We start from the raw sequence: 17761 nt of genomic DNA, 5'->3' as shown, positions 1-17761 counted from the left end.
TGAAGTTTCTTTACGCCTCGTTCTCACCCAACCATCTTTTTTGTCCTCGTACTTGGCTCGATCGTTCTCAGCTCCGGTAATTGAGCTTGCTTGACACTTGAGTGATCATCCAGTGAAGTCTCTTCTCCTCTCATCTCAACATATATTCATTCATACCGATTGACCTCAGCTTTCAAGGTACTGAACTTTGATCATCACACTCTTTTATCCTTATCATCAACTGCCCATAGCCACAGGACTTACCTTTCTCACTCCCGCATCGACTTTGATTGGCACAATACTCTTCATTTTTCTGTCTAACTTTCACCATGTCCAACTCTACGGGATTATCAGGAATAGCGGGGGTGGGAGCCGATGTCAATGCTATACTGTGGAGACAGATGGGCTCCTCGGTAAACAGCACAACGGTAAGTCAGGGTCTGCAGATCTGGCAGCTGTCGAGGCTTGAGAAAGCATCACAGGGCTAAGATGGGAATGGTGCATGATTGCAGTGGTATGCGATTGTCGGGACTGTACTACAATCTCTGATCGTCTCATCTATCTTATCGAACTCATTTAGCTATTTTGAGTATTTCACCCAATCAGACTCAATATGGCTGCTAGAAGCTGTCGGGTTAGGAGCTATCATGTCTGTGTGAGTCCTACCAATCTATCGGGTCAACATGTATATCTACCATTTCGAAACTTCAATACTAATACTAATTAATGTTGTTGGATGCTGTACTGTGCGATTGCAGTGGAGCACTAGCCCTGACTTGCGCTCAAGCATACAAGCTTGTCTACGAGAACGAGCATAACATAGCCTCGCATTTCCGTTTCCTGATGTTTGGCGATATGTCCCACCTGCTCATTGGGGCGATATTCAACGCTGCCGGAGCAGCTTACTATGCTCATAGAGCCTGGAAGGTAGGTCAGCCATTGGAAAAACCCTTCAAGCGAGACATTGGTAAATGTGAAGATGCTAAGTTAGATAAGCTGGAACGACTAGATGTCGGGCAATAAATGGTACATCATACCTCCTTTCGCTATTGGAATAACAGCTCAATTCATCGTCGCTATCATTTAAGTAATATCACCATACGTCGATTGCGTTCCAGGCAACCCGGGTATACTGATCATGTGTTAATTTTCTGCGCAGCGCGGTGGCGAATGGAATGCAAATACCCCATTTGACGATAGAGGCTGTCCAAGATCTACCAGCATTCATGAATGGGACGATCACCTGGTTTAGAGCTTGGGGAGCGATCACTTGTGCCATCGACGGAAGTTTATGCTTGTTTAGTATGTGTTCCTCACCCAAACATGGCAGTCGTGCTGTTGAACGTCGAAGCTGATCGAAGATTTGGAAACCCCTCTTAGTGACATTCATGCTTTTCAAGTCTAAGCAAGGTATATTTCATAATCAAGATAAGATTTTCAAGAGATTGATCTCGCTTGTGTATGAAACAATGTAAGTGGTTCTTGTGTTTTGGCTATATAATCGCTAATCCGCTCCACGAATGTATGTTCGTGGTGAAACAGGCTGCCACCTGTTCTTTGCTTGCTGATCTTGGAGTCATGTAGCGGCATCTCAGGATCGCCTCTGAGTACGTCATATTGGAATCTTATCAACCATTGATATACTGTAGTGGCTGATACTGTCTCGTACCGGAAAATAGCCGATTTTAGGAGGATTTTCACTTCGATCCTCCCTGTGTTATATTATCACTCCGTCTTGTCGACCCTGGTCGGAAGGAAGACGATTGCCAAGCTTCTCAATAGAAAACTCAATGCAGAGGGCCTCGCAAGCTACAGTGGATCAGGCTCTGCTTCTGCATCAGGAGGACACGTGTCGAAATCTGGTGGAAGGGTTTACGTTAGTAGACCGAGAGGAGCAGGAGGAGAGGAGAAGGACCTTGAGATGGGCGTGAGATCACCTTATACGCCTAGATCAAAGGCTTCCGATGGTCCCTTCATTCATGTGAGCCAGAACCCATCTCTCCAACCCTACCTATCCAGCAGAAGTTGAAGCTGATATGGCAATAGGTCGAGACTGAACAACATACTACTACGACCGGACCGGATGGCACGGAAATACAAATACCGACTCTCGGTAGGAATCGATTAGCAAGTGATCATTCTCATACCCTGCACAGTCCAGACAAATGGGCATCGACAGAGAGGTTGTACACTGGACCAGGCCGTGCAGCCTAAGGGGTCTCCGTATCTGTCCAAATATACACTCGCTATCTGATTTTGTATCTGATGTTGTTATGTAAGACTGTTTGGCTTATTCCGTGCAGTCGTGGAAAAACATGCTGTGCAAAGCAAAGAGCTTCGACTTTGACGTCACCAACAATGTCGAAAGGAGCAATATAGATGAGGCAAATATATATGTCGATCACGAAAGTCCGACGCGAGGGGTCCTGGGTACATAGATGGGGATCAGCCAGACATTCTCAAGAAAAATTAATTCTTGGTGCTGGTACAGTATCACATGAGCAAGCCTGAGGGACACCTTAACTGACATCTTTGCATCATGCCGCGAGATCCGAGCAAGAAATGTCTATCGTTGGTTCGAGAATCACGATTCATGATGCATATGGAGCGTACAGAGTCATGCTATCATTGCGATCCTCTTCGGATGACATGGAGATACCTGCTCAATTATCCTAATACTTCACGCTAAGGTAAGTAGGGCGAATAACGATGGATTTGTGAGCAAGATCCGTATGCTGTAGATGACTGCTATTGCGCTTGTCGGTTAGATGAGGGATACCCTCCATAGTATGGCTCCCTTGGAATGAAAGTCCGGGCCTCCTCAGGTCGGTAGAACCCTTGCTGGCCCTCTGAGACCGTAGCAGAGGCCGCGGGCCATGAAGCAGACGTGGTCCCCGCTGATTGCCTGAGCAACGCGCCCAGAGGATCATTTGGACCTCGGAATTGACTCCCTCGATCTGGAGGGGAGTCAGCTCCGGGCGACATGCTGTAGGGATTGTAGCCACTGGGATTGGCTGCCGCTTGGGAGCGTGCGTATCCACCGGGGTTGGCTAGATAATGGGAGCCCGCATAACCGCTGGGATTGGTTGAGTATTGGGAGCCTGGGTAGGCTGGCTGTTGTAACCCTGCGTAGCCACTGGAGTTGGCTGAATATCGAGAGCCCAGGTATTCCATAGGGTTGGGGTTGGCTGGTTGCTGGAAGCCTGCAGCACTGTATGTGCGGTCGTCAGGCCCTCTGTACCAAGGATTCCCGCCGAGCTGGGCATCTCCAGCTCGGTATGTGGGCGATTGGCCAGGGAAGGTAGATCTTCGGGACGAATCCTGGCCAGGCTCAGGTTAGCCAGTCTCGAATGGTCTTCCATCTGAGTCCAATGGCCACCCTTCTGGCAAGCGATGGGAGCCCCAGGACGATGATTTGTCAGGATCTGCCATAATACAGATGGTGGAAATGATATGAAAAGATAAGAAGATGGGATGAATTACGAGGATGAATAGTCGAAATCGATGGCTATTTATAGTGTTGCTCGGGGGCAGTGCGACGGTGGCCAAACAAGTAGATCCCTTCATTACCTTGGTCTGAATGGAGGCGGCGGAGTGCAATATCTGCCACTTGCTTCTCTTCACGCTTGCCTTCCCAGATACTTCAGCAGACAAGGGATGAGTCAGATTGTGGAGCCAAGCGATCATCATCACATGAAAGGAAGGAAGGGAGAGCGAGTTTCACAAAGGTTGAACAGAGTAAAAGCTATGCATACATACAATTTTGGCCATTTCAAGAGCTGATCGCTGCATACCATACAGTAGGTCATCAGAAGACGGTTGTCTGCGTTCGGAGTGCTACGGAAGATCTGCGACATGGTGTATGGCCAAATACATACGAGCGTGTACATATCTGCCTAGGGTTGTCTTGGGTATGGCTCTTGATCCCCTGACCCTGAATATGAATGAGCGGATGGTTCGAAAGAGGGTCGGGTAGGATTAAGATGTCTAGGGAGAGGCTGCGCATACCCTAAGGTTGGCTCAGTCTCTCTCGGGCTCGGGTACCCAGGGGCATACGGATTGGTTCTACTACCACTATAAGCAGTTAGTCGATTGCCATAGTATTCCCTGTCATCAGCAGGGGACATGCCGGTACGCTGCATGGCTTGTTGGCGAGAATCAGCGGGAGTATCGAACAGATGCTCAAAGTGGCTAGGGTATGTTGTAGTCGGATAAATAGATTGAAGGTCAGGTGGCAATCTTCCTCGAGACCCAACTGAGCCGACAAGATGAGACGGGTATGTCTGCATCACCTGTGGCTGGGACGGGTACAGATCGGGACCCCTCGATTGATTCGAAGCGGATGGGAAAGTATTTTGGTCGTTTGAGACTGACATTCTAGCTGTGGGTATGCCGGCAGAATACTGTACCTGTCTCGCCATAAGACCGATGAGCTTTGCCCTCTCCTCCAACTCTGGAGGATAACGATCCCTGTACCCAACAGAATTGGTGTCTTCAGCCAACGCATGGATGGCGCGTGTTTGTGAGTGTGTCTGTGTATCTCTCACGACTGAATGACATGAATGTCAGCCCGGCTATTTAGCCTGCAGCTCGATCTAATCTCAGTAAACTATGTGTGAAGAGTCCAGATGGCAGGTGTCGAATTGAGATACAGTGCTGCAAACCTCGTGGAACGGAGAACAGCACAGTGATACGATACTCACAACGAGCCGCATCTCCTTGAAAGTATTCGAGCAAATCAGGGGAATCGTTCGAGGCCATCTTCGTTGTAAATGCGCACGCAGACCTCAAATTGAACGAGACTTGTCAGGTCGGTAGGTCAAGTGCTGCAGATCTGAATTTATCATCCGTCAGTGATTGTAGTGGTGCTGGGATGATAATGGAATGAACAACCAGGACCAATGTATACTGTTTTGCAGCCTGTCAGAGGATATGTGCTCCACTACGTCGGAGTACCGACTGGAAGGCCAAATCGAGTCGCGTCGAGCGGTGCAGTTCTGCGCATGGTCTCGTAAAGCCTGGAACTCGTACAGTACCTTTGAGTCAGTGTCACGCTCGAATGCTTCTTGAACGTTGGCAGTCTCGGCTGCTTCGTCATGTTATAGGACGTACTCAATCAGGACTCAGGACGTCCTTTGACCTAGCCCAATCGATACCGTCATCACAGGACTGATGACGAGCCTTTGGAAGGAATGAAGGGAGGGAATGGGTGACCTCACGGTGTACGGTGTACGGTGATAAGACGCAAACACAAAATGATGATGTAGTATCTGAGGAAAGGATATTGACATTATAATCTTCCTCTGCAGTGATGATCTTCACTACTTGGCCAAGGGATCAGATTGTCCCGCCTACTTGCAGCTAAGTAAGCAGTATTCTTTCCTTGTACATCAGCTTAATTCGTTCTGGTAAGTCCAAGGCGCGTGGTGAAAGCAGATATTCTCGATTAGTTTAGCTTGTCCGGGTGCCGTTAGTAATAGCTGGCTTTACTGCTTACTGCTTAACCAAGTGGATTGCATTCCTCGTGTTGTACGAGCCTCGTCGGAACCGGATTTCAACGAATAAGTTGATAAAGTTTCGAATCCGAAAGACACAATACTTGCATCCGGATGTTCATGACGTCCCAAGAAGATGAGAAGAAAAGCTTGAGCTACCTATCATTCCTGACTTATCACTTATCACTTATCACTTATTGACCTTCACAATGGGCTTTGTACGCTTCGTCGCTCAACAAAGCTTCGAACTCGGCCGGATCGGAGAGCTTGATCTTAGCGAGCCATCCTGCACAGCGTCCAGGAAAATCTAGTCAGCGAGTGCCTTTGCAACAATGAGGGCCTCTCGATGTGGTATCGGTGAGAAGGGTATTATGGGAAGAGCAGCACGGGGAAGGGACCACGTTTGAGAAACTCGTGCAGGTAGCAAAGAAAGGAGAGACCCACCATTACCCTCCGGAGCCTTGTTCAGTAATCCAGGTTGATCCGCCAAAGTCTCGTTGATCTCCTCGACAACACCAGACACGGGCGCGTAGATATCTGAAGCTGCCTTGACTGATTCGACGGCGCCGATGGAGTCTGTGAGGTTGAGGTTTAGATGATCGAGTCAGCACGATGACTCAAATCGGGCGAGCAGTGATCAAGATCATTTCAGTATTTCAGTGGAAAAGCAGGGAAGGGGGGGCAATCAGAGGAATGTAGGTTCAGAGGCAGCGATCACACGAGCATCGCGGTGAGACTAGTTTTGTTTTTATAGAGTAATAGGGTAAGGTAAGACAACTCACCACCTTGGGCAACTTCAGCTCCTTGTCCAGGTAATTCAACGAAAACAACATCCCCTAAGGCCTTTTGGGCGTAATCGGTGATTCCGACTGTACCGATGTTGGAGGCCGAGTCGAAGGCGACCCATTCGTGGTCCGTAGTGTATCGGGCTGGGGTCGAGTAAGGGGTGAGGGTTTAGATGGAGGATATAGATCAGAATGCCGAGTGATAGAAGGAGGAGGGTGCGATAGGTAACGATTCATTAGCTCTGCTTCCAAACGTCAAAAAGGCCTCATTCACAGACAGACAGATGCCCAGATAATGTGAGAAGTCAAGTTTACTCACTAGAGATAAATCTCAAAGCCGAGAATCTGAGAGCCGGTTTAGGAGTTCCGGTCACAGTTCGAAGAGCAGGTCTAGCGAATCGAAGGGCGAGCATCTTGGTTTACTTGCTTTATGTCTTGAGTCTGCTTTGTAGATTCGAGAAGGAGAAGAGAACGGGTTGTTTGAGGTCTTGGGAGGGAGGGGGGGAAGAAATGGTATTGTTCGGTTCGTGTCGATAGATAGAAATTATATATGTTGATTGGATGATAGCACAAGTCGTTCAAGCTATTCAAGCTATTTCCAAGGAATTGTAGAGATACGGTATTCATAGTCAACTAGTCGGAATGGAGACTCCGGATTGGAAAAGCAAAACACCATTATTGGAAAATCCCATGATACCACAAAGATAACGCGGTTATGGTTATGGTTAATTTGATTCCGCCCTGTGACATTACTTGACGCCGAGGGCTTGCTGGAGATATGGAGTGAAGTTCACCATACTAACTGTCATCAACATTGCATGAGGAATCGTATCAAGGCATAACAAACACAAAAATGGTACTGAAGACGCAAAAATCGAGATATATAGTCAATGATACTACCGAAAACTAAGCTGCTATCCCTGTACTGATCACATTCTACTATTCTTCAACTCATTTTCACTACAAAAGCGACGAAAAAATTATCCCTCTATCCGCTTCACATTTCACTTTACCAATCCAAGCTACCGCATATCTAATACTTCATTCTTTCCTAGTCGGCACCGGCGGCACATCCTCATTCGCCGCCAATCTAAAATCGAATCCACCTAATCCCTCACTCGTCGTACTAACCCCTCGAGCACTCGCATTTGTGGGTACATTCGCCGTAGGCAGATCCGCCAGATCTTCTCTATTCGGCGCGACGAAGGGGAAAGATCCCAAGAATGAGTCTGCGACTGAGGCCTGGGTGTCAGGTCTGGCTTTCTTCAATGTTGCACTTGATCCTGCTTTCTGGGGTGAAGGTCTGTAAGACGGCGGGGAGAACGTTAGATGTTCCAGGGTATTCGTGCTTGTTGATGTGGGTAACAAGCCCGAGTTGACAGATGGAAGAGGAGGTCTATCTGATGGGGGAATCATAGGGAATGAACCTAATACGGAATCTGCAAATGATTTTGAAGATCCTCCGGAATTCCGCTGTTGAGGTGTTTTACCGGCCACTGAAGCGGAAGCCGGAGTCTGAAGCGGTGCAGGGGCTTGAGCTTGTGCTTGGTGACCCGTCGAGATGGCAGATGCTAGATACCTTGAAGTCCCCATTGTAGAGACCGAATTTCGGTCATACGCCAGACTGCCCATCGAGAACCTCAAATCGCCAGAACCGGCGGATGAAGGTTCAGCTGATCGTAGCCCTTCCTCCATCTCTTCTTCCAGTCCGTCGAACCTATTGCTTATCGGAGTGAGGGTACGTGTGGTAGCGGAGGAAGAAGAGAATGATCCTCCCATCGGTGATTTCTGCTGCTGTAGGGGTTCAGCCTGAAGTTGTGGTTTGCCGAATTGCACGACTTCAGCTTGTTGTAGCCTTCCAATTTGAACTTGTTTGCTAGTTACTATCTTTGGTGCATCTAGATGTACATCCGACTGGCCTGACCAGTAGGATGGGGCTGCTGAGTTTCCAGACAAGTACGAATCCCTGTATTGGCTGGACTGGCCGCTGGGTGAACGATCATTCAGGAACGAGTAAGCTGAAGGGGGGTTTAGTACATCTTGGCTCGCGCCGGTGCCGACTCCTTGTTGGGATTGTGCCGGTGGATTTAGTCGTAAGTCGAGATCAGGTGCTCGAGCTGGACGTTTGGGATGGAACAGATTCTGCCGAGCAGCGTCGAGTGCTCTTGCAGCGGCAGATTGACCTGATGGAGCCTCTGGCGCAGCTGAGACCTTCGATAGAGCTTCGTCCGATTTCGAAGGCGGGATATATTGGATCGGGATGATATTGGCTGTTCCTCCACTTCCCATCGTAGATATACTTTGCCTATCACTAAAGGGATCGTTCTCTCCATTTTCGTTGAGATGGATTGTACCTCGAGATCCGTTGTACACGCGGATGGTAGCACCGTGATCGTCGTAGTATTCTGCATTGACTGGCGCAGGGGGCAGAGGCGATCTTGCTCTTGCGGCCGAAGGCGGGGGTTGGGGTAGGGAGTTGCCGGAGTGGATCGAGCCGGGCTGCGGTGACGGTGGAGACGAAGATAAGTGGAACCCAGCAGATTCGGCCTTTCGCGCTCGTGCAGCTAAGGCTTCCAACCGGGCCAAATCACGTCGCTGCGATGTTTTCGAATATCGTCAGCTTCGGATGCGACACGCATATCACTATTTTCGAGAAGGCGTGGAATTGAACCAGATTTTGAACTCTGAACTCACCTTCTTCCGCCTCAACCACCAGAACAGACCCAGACTAGCAATCACTAGAACAGCTACCACAGGTCCGGCAATGGCACCTGGATTCACGCCTTTAGATTTTGAGCTCGAAGACTTCAGACATTGTATCTTCGGGCACTCATTACATGTTCTGCGGTCATTAATATCGAGTCAGCAAGCCAGAAGGGTAGCGCCTCTCAATATCATTTGCGGTACAGCTCTTGAAAGTTTGTGCGGTACAACTCACCTAGATGTCAAAATACATTTCTCGCCTGCCGCACAATTGCACTGGGGAGTAGCGTCGTCGCACGCCACACATCCATCTCGTCTCCAATGATCTAGCCGCGGGGAGATGTGATGCGACGAGTGCATCTTGGTTGATAGGGTGAGTGGGAGATTGGAGTCTCGCGGTGAGTGAGGTGTTGCCAGATAGAGCTATATCTAGGTCGAGAGCTTGTTTCGTTTCAAGGAATGGAGTATTGTTCGGTGTCAATGAGCGGATGCTTAAAAGAGAGTGAATATGTTCTTCTTGTCACGAGTATGACACTTCTAAGCCGAATATCCAAGTGTTGGTGGTTCACCGACTCGTGTAGATTCACAGGGTATAGGTGATAGGGGTCGAGGAGGATTCCAGAGATGTTTCGATTGTTCTTCGATCGGATGTGGAGTGAGTCTGGTATCTGGTGTGAGATATGTGATATGTGGTATGTTGAGAATGAAAGGATAAAACGTGTCAAACGTATATCTCTATATCTTGGGACGTTGCTGTAGTTCAGTAACGGTGTTTGGTATTTGGTGGCCAAGCAAAGGAGTGTCGGGTGATACGATGTCGATTGGGGGGTATTGGAGTTTGATGAAAGGTTGGTGATGGTGAGGTTGCTGAATGAAAGGATAAGGTCGATCTGCTCGATGAGATGAGGGTCGAGTCTTGTAAGATAGACGATGTCGATGATGACGAGATGTGATGTATACGATGATATGGTAGATGCTGTTGATGAGGAGATCCGGTCTAGCACCCTTTGCCTTGTTGATAATGTTGCAGTGCAGTGCAGTGAGGTGAAATGTGTACAAGGTCCAAGCGTAATTTAGCGTCCGCACAGATCCTTTCACTCTACAGTCTGACTCCAGGCCGATGGTCGTTTAGTGGTGAGCTGATGATGGTGATGGGACCTGCCCTAAAGGTGCTGTCGATTGGATCTATAGTGGACAATCGATGAGAGAAGGATGAGAGAATAAATGGAATGAACGAGTACGACGTATACAACATTCACCATTCACGTTACTCGTATACTCGCATGGACACGGTCACCAAACGCAAAAGCAAAAGCAAAACCAACAACGAGCACACGGAAACAACGTAAAAAGTAAAAAGTGAAACGCGTCGACCTTCTCCATCACTATGAGGGACCCTCGCGCCAAGCCTTAAAATCTCTACAATGATACTCCTACCCAACAGCTGCATACAGCAGTAACTTACATCAATCATGTGCATGCAACCATTCCGACTGCTGACTGTGCGTATGCCTGTCGCTATTAAGACGCCCTGTACCCCTTTTCCTATCAACGACGATCTGGATCTTCTACTATTTTACTAGCCTCAAATACGGAATGTTTAGAAAGCAAAGTCAAAGTCCAGGCTCTCGCTCTCCATTTTGTCACGCACGCAAATCCCATACACATACCCTCGCCCTGAATCGACACCCGACATCTGGTCGGCATGTTTGTGCTCGGAGCCATTACACATTCTTAGACTTGCACTTGCACTTGGAGCGTATGATCTCATGTACACGTACACTACTCTCGTGCAAATATGATAACACTTTTATGCATTGGCATTCATTGCAGAAGTTACTCAAACAAATCACTATTACTCTTCTTTTCTCCCTTGTGGATTTATGACGAACATCGCTTACTATAGCGAGTAAATCAATGTCAGCAAGAGAGTAGGCATGGCATGAACCGTGGTGACGACGACGGAAAAAGAACAGGAAGACCACTACTCACAGTGATGACATCAGGTTTATCTCTCTTGGTGAACTCCTTCAACTTGGACGTGGCAAGCGCAACCTCAATGAGCGGTTTAAGACCTTCTTGCGCGTCCAATGGGTACTCTGACTCGTTCTTCGAGTATTTCTCGACGTAGAGTCGGACAGTAGCTCCCGAAGATCCAGTTCCAGATAATCGGAAGATGATCCTACTTCCATCCTCGAACTTGATGTATAATCCTTGTTTCTTGGAGACTGATCCGTCAATTGGGTCAGTGTAAGAGAAGTCATCCGCTTCTTTCACCTTGAAGGAAGTTTCCGAGGTGGTGGCTTTGAGGGATGATCCGACAAAGTCAGATGAAGCGAAGAGCTTTCGAAGGTGGTCCATGAGTGCTTCAGCTCCTTCGGATTCACACTCCTCGTAGTCGTATCTGCCAAGTTCGTCAGCACCAACTCCCTCATTTTCCCAGTACCCAGGAAAAGCGATACTCACCTGGAGAAGAAAGATCGACCGTATTTCTTCCAGTGTTGTAACAAAACATCGTTGATACCGGATCCAGGCTTCTCCTTGTTGGCAGCGGCAAGGATAGAGAGCCAAGCTGCACCGGGGCGAGTCGTGAGCGACCGCAGATCGTATGCCACGTATTTTGACATTACTCACCAACAATAGCCCAGACTCCGTCCTTCTCTCTGATGTGGTCAGATCCAGTACCGAAAGATTCTTCACCACAGATAGAAAGTCGTCCAGCGTCCATCAAATTACCGAAGAATTTCCCTATTCAAGATTGACAGTCAGCTGGTTCCGGTTGCGGTCAACGTGAATTGAAAAAATGGGCAGGAGTGTTACGTATACTCACATCCAGTTGGCACCTCGAAGACCTCGAGACCTTTCGACTTAGCTACGATATCAATAGCTCCTGAAGTAGGCATAGATCTCGCCAAACCCTTGACTCCTGACTTGAAGTACGGGATAGCCTTCTCAGCCCAATCAGCAATGATAGCAACCGAGTCGGAGGGGGTGACGAAAGCGCCTTTTCCGTAAATCATATTTCTGTCTCCATCGCCGTCGGACGCAGCCCCAAACTCGATGTTATCCTTCTCGACCCTCTCAACTAATTCATGAGCATAAGTCAAGTTGGGGTCCGGGTGAGATCCACCGAAGTCAGGTTTGGGCACACAATTCTGGATGGAGCTTTCGTCTAAGCCTAATTCATCGACGAAGATGGCTCGCCCGTAAGGACCGGTGACACCGTTCAAGGCGTCGAAGAGGACCGTGGGTTTAGGGGAAGTAGTGTGTAACCAGTTCTTGATCATGTCGAAGTCGAAGATGTCTTTGAGCAGCTGGATGTAGTTGGAGACGGGGTCGACGATGGTTACTTTGATTGGACCGTGGTTGAATTCACCAGTCTTGGAGAGGTCGAGCTGTGTCAACAAGCCATTATCAGTAAAGGATGACCTCTGCCCAAGTATGAATATGAATGACCACTAAACGGAAAAGGGAATTCAACGGATGGGTGGGCAGCTCACATCAGGAAGGTTGATCTGCTTGTACTCCTTGATAGTCTCAGTGATCTTGTGGATGGCATTAGTGACTTCCTCAGGAGCGGGACCACCGTTAGAGATATTGAATTTGATTCCGAAATCGTTCTCTGGACCACCCGGGTTGTGAGACGCGGTCAAGAGGATACCACCGTCAGTCTTGAGGGATCTGATCAAGGCTGATACGGCGGGAGTGGAAAGGATAGCATCTTGACCGAGGATGATGTGCTTGATACTGTTGGCAGCGGAGATTCGAAGGATGATCTGGACGGCTTCTGGGGACTAAGCATCGAGGACAACAAGTAAGCATGTGTACCATCACGCGAGGAGATTTCCTGCTCGTCATAAGATGCAGAGAGTACCGAAACAAGTATACAAAATGCGAGCGCCCAACTTGACTCACGAAGTATCGACCATCACCACCGACGACAAGGGTCTTACCCTCTGGTCCACCTGGGATAGCACTCAAGGTAGCTTGGATGAAGTTCTCGGTGTAGTGTTCCTGTTGGAAGACCTTGACCTTCTTTCGGAGACCTGAAGTTCCGGGCTTTTGGCCTAGTAAACATTCACATAGTGTTAGGCAGTCTTCCAACGGTGGTAATGATAGGATGAGAATGGTATGTTGACTTACCAGGGTAGGCTTTAGTTTGGATAGTTTGAATATCGGACCTGTGACAATATATCAGCGTCTGGATGAGCCGTGGGATTGGCACAGTACTGAGTATCCGCTCACATTATGGATAGGATTCGTGCAGGATATCTGTCTGAGGGAGAAGAGTAAGAAGTGGTATGGGAAAGGGTATATATACTTAAACCGTGTGGTGTTGGCATTGGCGTAACAGTGGAATCCATCGACGTCAGAAGCTATGATCACAGTGGTGTAATCCAGGAACGACCTCTTTCCACGTGGTAATCACCCTTGACCTCCCCACGGATCTACGTATCAGGTGAAAAGGGTAATTCCGAATGTGGCACATTTTTTCCACTTGATCTGAAAAGTTAAGTCCACCTTTGATAACGTTTATTTGTGCATTTGTGCAAGCCAAATCATCCATCTTGTCTTCATTGGTCGTACCCAAAATCGCTTTTCTGGCGATCAAGCCTCCAAAACATTCGCAAGATGTCCGAAATCACCGCCTTCCCTCCCCCCTCGACCGACCTGTCCATCTTGCTACTCGGCGCGGGCGGCCGAGAACATGCATTGGCATACAAGCTCGCCCAATCCAAGAGGGTCTCCAAGATCTACGTCTGTCCAGGAAACGGAGGTACCGCTTTGATGGGTGGGAAAGTATCCAACCTCCCAATCCCATACGGCGCACCTCCTACTTTCTCCGGTATCGTCGACTTTGCTCTCCAAAATTCCATTGATCTGGTGGTGCCCGGTCCTGAACAGCCTTTGGTCGACGGTGTCGAAGGCGCTTTCAAGAAAATCGGTATCCCCGTCTTCGGGCCTAGTCCGGTTGCAGCCATGTTAGAAGGGTCTAAATCCCTCTCGAAGGAATTCATGAGACGTCATAATATCCCCACGGCCGCTTTCACCTCGTTCACCTCTTCCCAATATACCGACGCTGTCAACTACATCAACTCGAATCCCTTCTCCAGTGGGAGGTGCGTGATAAAAGCAAGTGGTCTAGCAGCTGGGAAGGGTGTGCTCATCCCCGAGACAAACGAGGAGGCTCTGGAAGCGCTGAAAAGCGTTATGGTTGATAAGGAATTCGGAGATGCGGGGGACGAAGTTGTAATTGAAGAATACCTTGTCGGACCGGAAATTAGTGTGCTGGCTTTCTGTGATGGATATACGGTTATACCCATGCCTGCTGCTCAGGATCACAAAAGGATCGGAGAGGGGGATTCTGGACCCAACACCGGTGGAATGGGTGCATATGCACCTGCTCCGATAGCTACGAAGGAGATAATGGATAGGGTAGTCAAGGAGAGTCTGGAACCCACCATCAAGGGTATGAGGGAAGATGGTGAGTGCTTCGCCTTTGACATACTTAAATCTGAGCTAGAAGAGAAAAGAGACTGACAGCGCAGTGATCATCAGGCTATCCATTCGTCGGAATGCTTTTCACTGGATTCATGCTCACACCCGACGGACCTAAAGTCTTGGAGTACAATGTGCGATTTGGTGACCCTGAGACCCAAGCTTTGATGTTGTTGCTGGATGACGAGACTGATCTTGCCGAAGTCATGCTTGTGAGTCATATTGTGTCTGCGCTTTCCTGCGCACAGAACTAATGCTGCGCTACTATAAATGACAGGCTTCCGTCGAACGAAGATTGGACTCCGTGAAATTGGGTTACCGAGATGGATATGCTGTTTCGGTCGTGCTTGCTTCAGAGGGTTATCCAGGCAAATACCCCAAAGGTGTACCAATGACCATCAACCCAGAGATGCCTGCTGGTATGTCTTATTCCCATTCTTCATCATCGTAGGCCACTCTCGCTAACAGATGCGAAACCCCTAATAATTAGGCGTTCACGTTTTCCACGCCGGTACAACCATCAAGAACGACACCGGAGTCACAGACGGTGGTCGAGTCCTAGCAGTCTGCGCGTCAGGCTCAACATTGCGCGAAGCGGTTGATTTAGCTTATGGTGGTGTCGACCAGATCTCCTGGAGCGGAAAGACATACCGACGAGATATCGCCTATCGGGCTCTCTCCTCCGAAGAACCTTCCACCGCTTCAGGATCAGCTTCCACTTCCGGCGGTCTGACATACGCTGCTGCCGGAGTATCTATCACAGCAGGAAACGATCTAGTCGACGCCATCAAGCCCGTCGTCAAAGCCACCAGGCGTGCAGGAGCCGACTCCAACATCGGAGGATTCGGAGGCGCTTTCGATCTAGCTGCCGCCGGCTATACCGACCCCATCCTCGTTAGCGGTACGGACGGAGTCGGAACCAAACTTCGAGTCGCGTTGGACTACGGCAAACACTCGTCGGTCGGTATCGACTTGGTAGCTATGAGCGTGAACGATCTGATCGTTCAAGGAGCCGAACCCCTATATTTCTTGGATTATTACGCGTGCTCCAAATTGGACGTACCGGTCGCTGCGGACGTCATCACTGGAATTGCGGAAGGATGTCTTCAAGCTGGATGCGCCTTGATAGGTGGTGAAACAGCCGAGATGCCCGGGATGTACCTTGCGGACGACTACGACTTGGCCGGTTTTGCTGTTGGTGCGGTCGAGCGAAAACAACTCTTACCGTCAAACGATATCAAAGCCGGAGATGCCTTGATAGCTCTATCTTCCAGTGGACCTCATTCCAACGGATACTCCCTCATCCGAAAGATCGTTTCCCTCGCTCAATTATCGTTGAATGATGCTGCTCCTTGGGACAGTAACAGCGGAATTACGGTTGGACAGAGTCTGTTGACGGCTACGAAGATATACATCAAGTCGCTCTTGCCTGGTATCAAGGCGGAATTGTTCAAGGGCATGTCGCATATAACGGGAGGAGGATTCACCGAGAACATCCCGAGGATATTCGAAGCTTCGAAAGCGTACGAGGGATTGGGCGTCGAAGTGGATCTGACGAGTTATAAATTGGCGCCTATCTGGAAATGGTTAATGTCCACTGGAGGAGTAGAGGCGAAGGAGATGGTCCGGACTTTCAATTGTGGGGTGGGGATGATCATTGTGGTAGATCAGTCGAAGGTTGATAGTGCGTTAGCGAGCTTGAGAGAGAATGGAGAAGAAGGTTGGGTGATTGGAAGTGTGGTACAAGGAAAGGGAGTGAAGTATGTGGGATTAGAACAATTCGGTCAATGATTTCTGTCAGTCTAGATGGATAGATGAAGGATAAGCATATATGTTTCCGGTTCAGACTATCGTTCAAGGTGTATGCATGTTTTTTGGTCAATTATATGTGACATGCGATTTTCGGTCTGTCCATCAGAGCTTGCTTGCGTTGCGAGTGCGATGTTGGTGATTCACGAGACGACGGAATCAAATTTCCAATCCTTGACCTTGACCCAGTTGTATAAGTAACGTTCAGTTCATCCTTCGCTCAATCACTAATTGCCATCCTGTCCTATCTTGAAGCGCATCATTCTTGATTCCTGCCAAGGATATCAGAGTCAACACCCTGTCAAATAGTACTTCTTCGATACATCCACTCATCCACTCACTCGCCCCGTACTACAATCGATAACGACCACGCACCATGTCCCAAGCACATCGACCCACATGGAATCCGACCCAAGGGCGCGAGACCAAAGCCGGCTCTCAACAAATATCCAAACTATCCCTCGCATCACACACGAAGCTGAAATTCCGTCAACCTGGCCAAACTTCTTCCTCTGAAGTGGCTCGTCGTGACTTGAAAGCGGAGCTGGCAGCTGCTGAGCGAGTAGCACTGGAGAAGAAGAGAAAAGCACAGGGTTTACCGCCTTTACCCCCTCTAGAGGGTGCTGGTGCTCTGAGGATAGAAAATGGTAACGGTGCAAGCACATCCAATGGTGAAATTGAAGATGCCGCAGCGAAACGAAGGAAGATACTGGAAGAAGCTGCTGAGCTTGATAAAGATGAGTCGTCCGATGAGGAGGAAGAGGAGCGAGAGAAAGATAAGGGCAAGGCGAAAGTTGCGAATGGCGCTGGGAATGGAGACAATGCGGATGAGGATGATGATGAGTGAGTACTTTCCTGCGAATCGCGGTCAAGTCGGACAGATCGGTCATGAACGATGTACGATGGACACGCTAATTGATGTATCTCATTGCAGCGACGATGACGACGACTCGGACGACTCGGATGACGAAGACGACACAGCCGCATTGATGGCTGAGCTAGCCAAGATCAAACAAGAACGAGCAGAGGAAAAAGCGAGGCAGGTGAGTTTATCTTCCTCCTCATTGACGCACCTTTGAAGTACAATCTATCTACCAAAAATGGGTGAACTCGTTCTTTGGCATAGAGCTGATACGAAATATGATTTGATCCGCTTCGTGAAACAGGACGCAGAAGTAGCTTCTTCAGCAGCTGTAGACAGAGAAGCACAGATAGCACTAGGAAATCCCTTATTGAACCTGCAAGCTGCTTTAGGCCAATCCCCTTCGAGTCCAGCACCCTCGACGCCAGCAAGTACGATGGGAGGAGGAGGGTCGTTCGCCGTGAAAAGAAGATGGGACGATGATTTGATCTTCAAGAACCAGGCTTCGGGGCTGAATGATAAGCCCAAGAAAGGGGAATTTGTCAATGATTTGTTGAGGAGTGAATTCCATAAGAAGTTCATGAATAAGTGAGTGGTCCTTCAATTTTTCGCGAACAATTGACTTTCGT

The 17761-nt window shown here is 48.8% G+C and overlaps 8 protein-coding genes across 8 annotated transcripts; 3 read left to right on the top strand and 5 right to left on the bottom strand.

The window, feature by feature from the left end:
- Positions 1-308: 308 nt before the first annotated feature.
- On the top strand, positions 309-2193 carry I303_105504 (uncharacterized protein; the record flags this gene model as incomplete). Its single annotated transcript, XM_065969185.1, has 9 exons — positions 309-407; positions 492-634; positions 738-906; positions 989-1005; positions 1139-1281; positions 1360-1450; positions 1522-1586; positions 1659-1960; positions 2026-2193. 9 exons carry the CDS (start codon positions 309-311, stop codon positions 2191-2193), a joined length of 1197 nt encoding a protein of 398 aa, XP_065825257.1.
- A 534-nt stretch (positions 2194-2727) lies between these two features.
- Positions 2728-3836, bottom strand: I303_105503 (uncharacterized protein; the record flags this gene model as incomplete). Its single annotated transcript, XM_018408348.1, has 2 exons — positions 2728-3300; positions 3774-3836. 2 exons carry the CDS (start codon positions 3834-3836, stop codon positions 2728-2730), a joined length of 636 nt encoding a protein of 211 aa, XP_018262039.1.
- A 39-nt stretch (positions 3837-3875) lies between these two features.
- On the bottom strand, positions 3876-4740 carry I303_105502 (uncharacterized protein; the record flags this gene model as incomplete). The annotated part of the gene is made up of 2 exons (XM_018408349.1): positions 3876-4528; positions 4683-4740. 2 exons carry the CDS (start codon positions 4738-4740, stop codon positions 3876-3878), a joined length of 711 nt encoding a protein of 236 aa, XP_018262040.1.
- A 928-nt stretch (positions 4741-5668) lies between these two features.
- On the bottom strand, positions 5669-6672 carry I303_105501 (glycine cleavage system H protein; the record flags this gene model as incomplete). Its single annotated transcript, XM_018408350.1, has 4 exons — positions 5669-5760; positions 5919-6050; positions 6257-6403; positions 6579-6672. The coding sequence occupies 4 exons, from the start codon at positions 6670-6672 to the stop codon at positions 5669-5671; spliced, it is 465 nt and encodes a 154-aa protein (XP_018262041.1).
- Positions 6673-7300: 628 nt separating this feature from the next.
- I303_105500 (uncharacterized protein) lies at positions 7301-9322 on the bottom strand (the record flags this gene model as incomplete). The annotated part of the gene is made up of 3 exons (XM_018408351.1): positions 7301-8854; positions 8954-9101; positions 9198-9322. The coding sequence occupies 3 exons, from the start codon at positions 9320-9322 to the stop codon at positions 7301-7303; spliced, it is 1827 nt and encodes a 608-aa protein (XP_018262042.1).
- A 1537-nt stretch (positions 9323-10859) lies between these two features.
- Positions 10860-13305, bottom strand: I303_105499 (uncharacterized protein; the record flags this gene model as incomplete). Its single annotated transcript, XM_018408352.1, has 9 exons — positions 10860-10862; positions 10955-11366; positions 11429-11534; positions 11597-11710; positions 11793-12357; positions 12463-12756; positions 12878-13029; positions 13106-13143; positions 13208-13305. 9 exons carry the CDS (start codon positions 13303-13305, stop codon positions 10860-10862), a joined length of 1782 nt encoding a protein of 593 aa, XP_018262043.1.
- A 289-nt stretch (positions 13306-13594) lies between these two features.
- I303_105498 (phosphoribosylamine-glycine ligase) lies at positions 13595-16252 on the top strand (the record flags this gene model as incomplete). Its single annotated transcript, XM_018408353.1, has 4 exons — positions 13595-14447; positions 14522-14673; positions 14739-14880; positions 14952-16252. 4 exons carry the CDS (start codon positions 13595-13597, stop codon positions 16250-16252), a joined length of 2448 nt encoding a protein of 815 aa, XP_018262044.1.
- A 394-nt stretch (positions 16253-16646) lies between these two features.
- Positions 16647-17724, top strand: I303_105497 (uncharacterized protein; the record flags this gene model as incomplete). The annotated part of the gene is made up of 3 exons (XM_018408354.1): positions 16647-17113; positions 17205-17313; positions 17437-17724. The coding sequence occupies 3 exons, from the start codon at positions 16647-16649 to the stop codon at positions 17722-17724; spliced, it is 864 nt and encodes a 287-aa protein (XP_018262045.1).
- Between the last annotated feature and the right edge of the window lie 37 nt (positions 17725-17761).

This window comes from Kwoniella dejecticola, chromosome 6 (assembly GCF_000512565.2).
Source record: "Kwoniella dejecticola CBS 10117 chromosome 6, complete sequence".
Classification (NCBI taxonomy): Eukaryota; Fungi; Basidiomycota; class Tremellomycetes; order Tremellales; family Cryptococcaceae; genus Kwoniella; species Kwoniella dejecticola.
Note: the sequence above shows the minus strand (reverse complement) of the source record. Positions and strands in the feature narration are given on the sequence as shown.